The sequence below is a fragment of the Echinops telfairi genome, unplaced genomic scaffold (assembly GCF_000313985.2).
Source record: "Echinops telfairi isolate 266 unplaced genomic scaffold, ASM31398v2 ScPeMD7_1;HRSCAF=3_0, whole genome shotgun sequence".
NCBI classification, from domain to species: domain Eukaryota; kingdom Metazoa; phylum Chordata; class Mammalia; order Afrosoricida; family Tenrecidae; genus Echinops; species Echinops telfairi.
In genome coordinates this window covers 22,061,776-22,065,535 of record NW_022103896.1, presented here as the reverse complement: position 1 = coordinate 22,065,535, position 3,760 = coordinate 22,061,776, and the positions used below count along the sequence as shown (strand labels likewise).

Below are 3,760 nucleotides of genomic sequence, written 5' to 3'. Positions count from 1 at the left end.
GGACAGATGCCTGGTAGCAATGAGCACCAAGAGGCTAGGCTGTCAGTCATAAGCTGAGATGGTTAAAGTTATGTGTAACTTGGCTGGGACATGATTCTGAGTGGGTTGGCAGCTAGGCATTGATGTCATTGGGCATTTATGACGTTTTGACATAACATGATTTCTGCATCATAACCTAGTCGTTGGAATCTAATCATGGCACTACGTGAGGAGAGGGTGTTATCACATTGACTCTGACTCATAGTGACCCTTAAGGACAAAGCAGAATTGCTTTATGGGCTTTCTGAGGATGTCAATCTTTGTGGGAACAAATAGTCCCATCTTTCCCCTGAGGAGAGGTTGATGACTTTGATGTCTGCTAACATTTCGGTTAGGAGTCTAACATTTAACTCACTGTGTCAGCAGGACTCCTTAGAGGGGGTATACTTATCACACATGTATTGAATTCTTTATGCTCTATGCTGTCAGAAACCTCAGGGAATGGATCCTGTTGACAGGCCCATTGACATTAATGTGATCTGTCCACAGTCAGAAGGTGCCAAGTTTGACTTTTCGTCCACGATGTCTTAACAGTTGTTAAGCTTAGCACTATATCACCCCACACTATTCCCTTCCAAGAATAATCCAAAGCACCCCAGTATGTACTCAGTTGCTCTTGGGACAGCTCTGAATCTATTCCCTCCTTCAAACTTGAATTTTATTGTTTATAATACATGGATCACACCGGCCGGCATACTTCTATGTGGGCTTAATTGGCACCTCACTTAAATGGCTGCTTGTGTTAAGACCAACCTTTAAGACCCCAGACCCCATTCTTTCTGATACTAAGCCTGTAACCTTTAAAGTAAATGAAAACCTCATCTTTCTCCTGTGCAAATCAGCAGGTGAGTTGAAGCTTCTGAGCAGCCACTAGCAGTCCGATGCGTAACCACTCCTCGCCCAGGACTCCTAGATTTTATTTCAAAAACAAAAACCTCAAATTTGCTGCCATTGAACTGATGCTGACTCAAAGCGACCCTACAAGACAAGGCAGAATTACCCCCTATGGGTTTCCAAGGCTGTAACTCTTTAGAGGAATTGACCTCACCTTTCTCCAGCAGAGCGACTGATAGTTTTGAACTTCTGACCCTAAGGATAGGTCGACCATCTCTCTGGAAGGGAAGAGGAAGCAGTACACACCACAGCCCCATCCCCATTCAGCAGCCAGGATAAGTGTTCTAAAATTAATATTTCAGATAATGATCCCTCTCTCCTTGAAACATTCAATGTTTCTATTTAGAATAAAGTCCAAGACACTTGACATGGCTTCAGTGTTTCCCTGAGGTTTGCCTTTGTCTTTGGCTGTATTTCCTGGCATTATCTTCACAGTAAACTTTTATTTAGGTTCTGGAAAGCCTCGGGCTCCCTCTTAGCTGCTGGCTTTGGCGGGGGCCTCACTCGTGCCCTGACCACCAGAGAGGACCTGCTGTTCAGCAATGGTTGCCATCCCCACCCCCATCCCCTCAGCCCTCTTCCAGCCCCAGTTTGTTCCCTGCAGGTCGTCCCTGGTATACTACTCTGTTCCCTCCCTGATGGTGATGATTTCAACTTTTGCTTCAAAATACTCATCCCAATGAATAGATTTCTGTCTCCACAAAACAAGACTTCTTCACTAATTCACTCCTAACACCCAGCACATATTAGGTGCCAAGCAAATATTTGGCAAACAATAACTCCAAAACTTTGTTATAGAGATCTATCTCTACAATGGGTCTCCATTTTTAATAACCATTTTCTAGAAAGTTCAGACTAAGGTGTGTTCTAAGATTTTTAAAAATGAAATCATTTTGTAGCTGTCAACAGTTTCCACCATTTGAAATACACATCTTTGGAAGTAAGGAGTAAGAAGTAGGTGCAAGAGGGCCTTTTTTATCTTGTATGTGTAATGACCTACGGCAATCATTCAACTCGAGTTTATTGAGCACATTCTTCTTTATGCTGATTTCTCAGTGTTGAGAAGACAGTAAGGTAATGAAATAGCTGTGTCTCTTCTCGCACGAAGCTTGCACTCTGGATCCATGGAAAGTCTAAAATGAAAACAAACCTAATATATCTATTAGGTGCCAGGTCAAGTTGTGTGTGTGGTGTTACATTTTTTACACAGGGTGATCAGAAAGCTGCTTGATTAACATGACATTTAGCAAGGACCCAAAAAAATAAAACTGGGGAGTTGGTACTACGTCACAGAAAGGCGATTTTCTAGGTTTGAAACTCAGGTTTCAAACTCAGGGCTGTTTGCAGACCTGACCTGAGGGAACTCCGCTGCCATCAGCCCTTTTAGGGGGCGGAGTAGGAGTCTCTTAGGAGTGGGTCTGACAAGGGGGACCCAGTGATGACACCCCCCTGCCCTCCTCAGGGACTTCTAGGTGGTGGAGGGCGGGAAGGAGCCAGAGTTCACCCTGCCAGGTGTCTACCGCCTGGCCTTCGGGGCCCTGGCTCAGGGAGTACTCCCGGCTGAACAAATGTACATACTAGTAGTACAGGCGCCTGGATAGAGGTCTAAGAATAAATTGTTTTTCCTCTTAAAAAAAAAAAAGTTTCATGCGCATGGACAGGTTACTTTAGCCCCTCTGAGCTTGCTTCCTATCTGTAAAATGACAAGCCTCACAAGCTACAGTGAGTGTTAGGCGATCTAAGGGAGAAAACGAAACGCTTCTTACACAAAAAAAGAAATTCAATCAAGAGTGCTAATGTGGACTCTGACGCTAGGAAGCGTCCCATCTCTCCTACCGCCCTCTTTGGCGGCAAAAGCCGATGATTGGTTTCACAATGCTTCCGTCCCGCCCTCCCTAGGCATTAGGACCAATCGCGTCTGCGCTTGTGTTGCGTTGGGTTCTGAGAGGTACGCCGAGTGGGCGGCGCATGTGACGACACGGTGACGTGCTACGTCACGGCTGGCGGAAGTCGTTGCCGCTGTTTTGAAATCGTGCCGCCGTCGGAGGGTGGCTCCCTGGCGTCCCTGCAGAAGCCCTGCATCACTCGGTCTGGGCCGGCGGAGCCCAGGACGGAAGACGCCCCGGGAGCCGGTCTGAGGCGTGCTCTCCACCCCCCGAGGCCGCGCCATGTCCACGCCTCCGTTGGCGACGCCCGGGATGGCGTCTGGGATGGCGCCCGGGCCCTTCGGCGGACCCCAGGCTCAGCAGGGCGCCCGGGAGGTCAACACGGCGTCGCTGTGCCGCATCGGCCAGGAGACGGTGCAGGACATCGTGTACCGCACCATGGAGATCTTCCAGCTGCTGAGGAACATGCAGGTGAGGAGCTGCCGGGGCGCCGTCCGGGGCGCTCCCACTCAGCGCTCAGCCCCCGAGGCTTGGCGGCGGGTTTCCCCAGGCCGATTTCTGCGGGGCTGAGGCCGATTCGGCCGGGCACTTCCTCTGTAGGTCAGCAACCCCTCGGGGACCTGTTGATCCCCTTCCTTTCAAGGTACAGACGAGTCACACTCCACCGCCCTCATTACATTACATGACTCTCCAGCAAATCCCGTCTGAAGACACCAGGAGTTAAACTCTGCTAACCGTGGTCGGGGGTCTCTTTGCTGTTAGGGGCCATCGAGGCGGCTCCCACCCATAGCGACCCTGTGTGCAACAGGACGAAGCACTGCCCCAGCCCGGCGCCGTGCTCACAAGTGTTCCTGTGCCCGAGCCCACGGGTGCAGCCACCATGCCATTCCATCTAACTGAGGGCGTGTTCCCCACGTCAGCAGGACTCCTTAGAGGGGGTA

The 3,760-nt window shown here is 49.7% G+C and overlaps 1 protein-coding gene across 1 annotated transcript in view; it reads left to right on the top strand.

The window, feature by feature from the left end:
• Positions 1 to 2,987: 2,987 nt before the first annotated feature.
• Positions 2,988 to 3,760, top strand: part of MED30 (mediator complex subunit 30) — a 22,187-nt gene continuing 21,414 nt past the window's right edge. Inside the window, exon 1 of the mRNA XM_004697420.2 lies at positions 2,988 to 3,290. Within this exon, the coding sequence (XP_004697477.1) occupies positions 3,102 to 3,290 (189 nt within the window). The 5' untranslated portion in view covers positions 2,988 to 3,101. The remainder of the gene's footprint in view (positions 3,291 to 3,760) is intronic.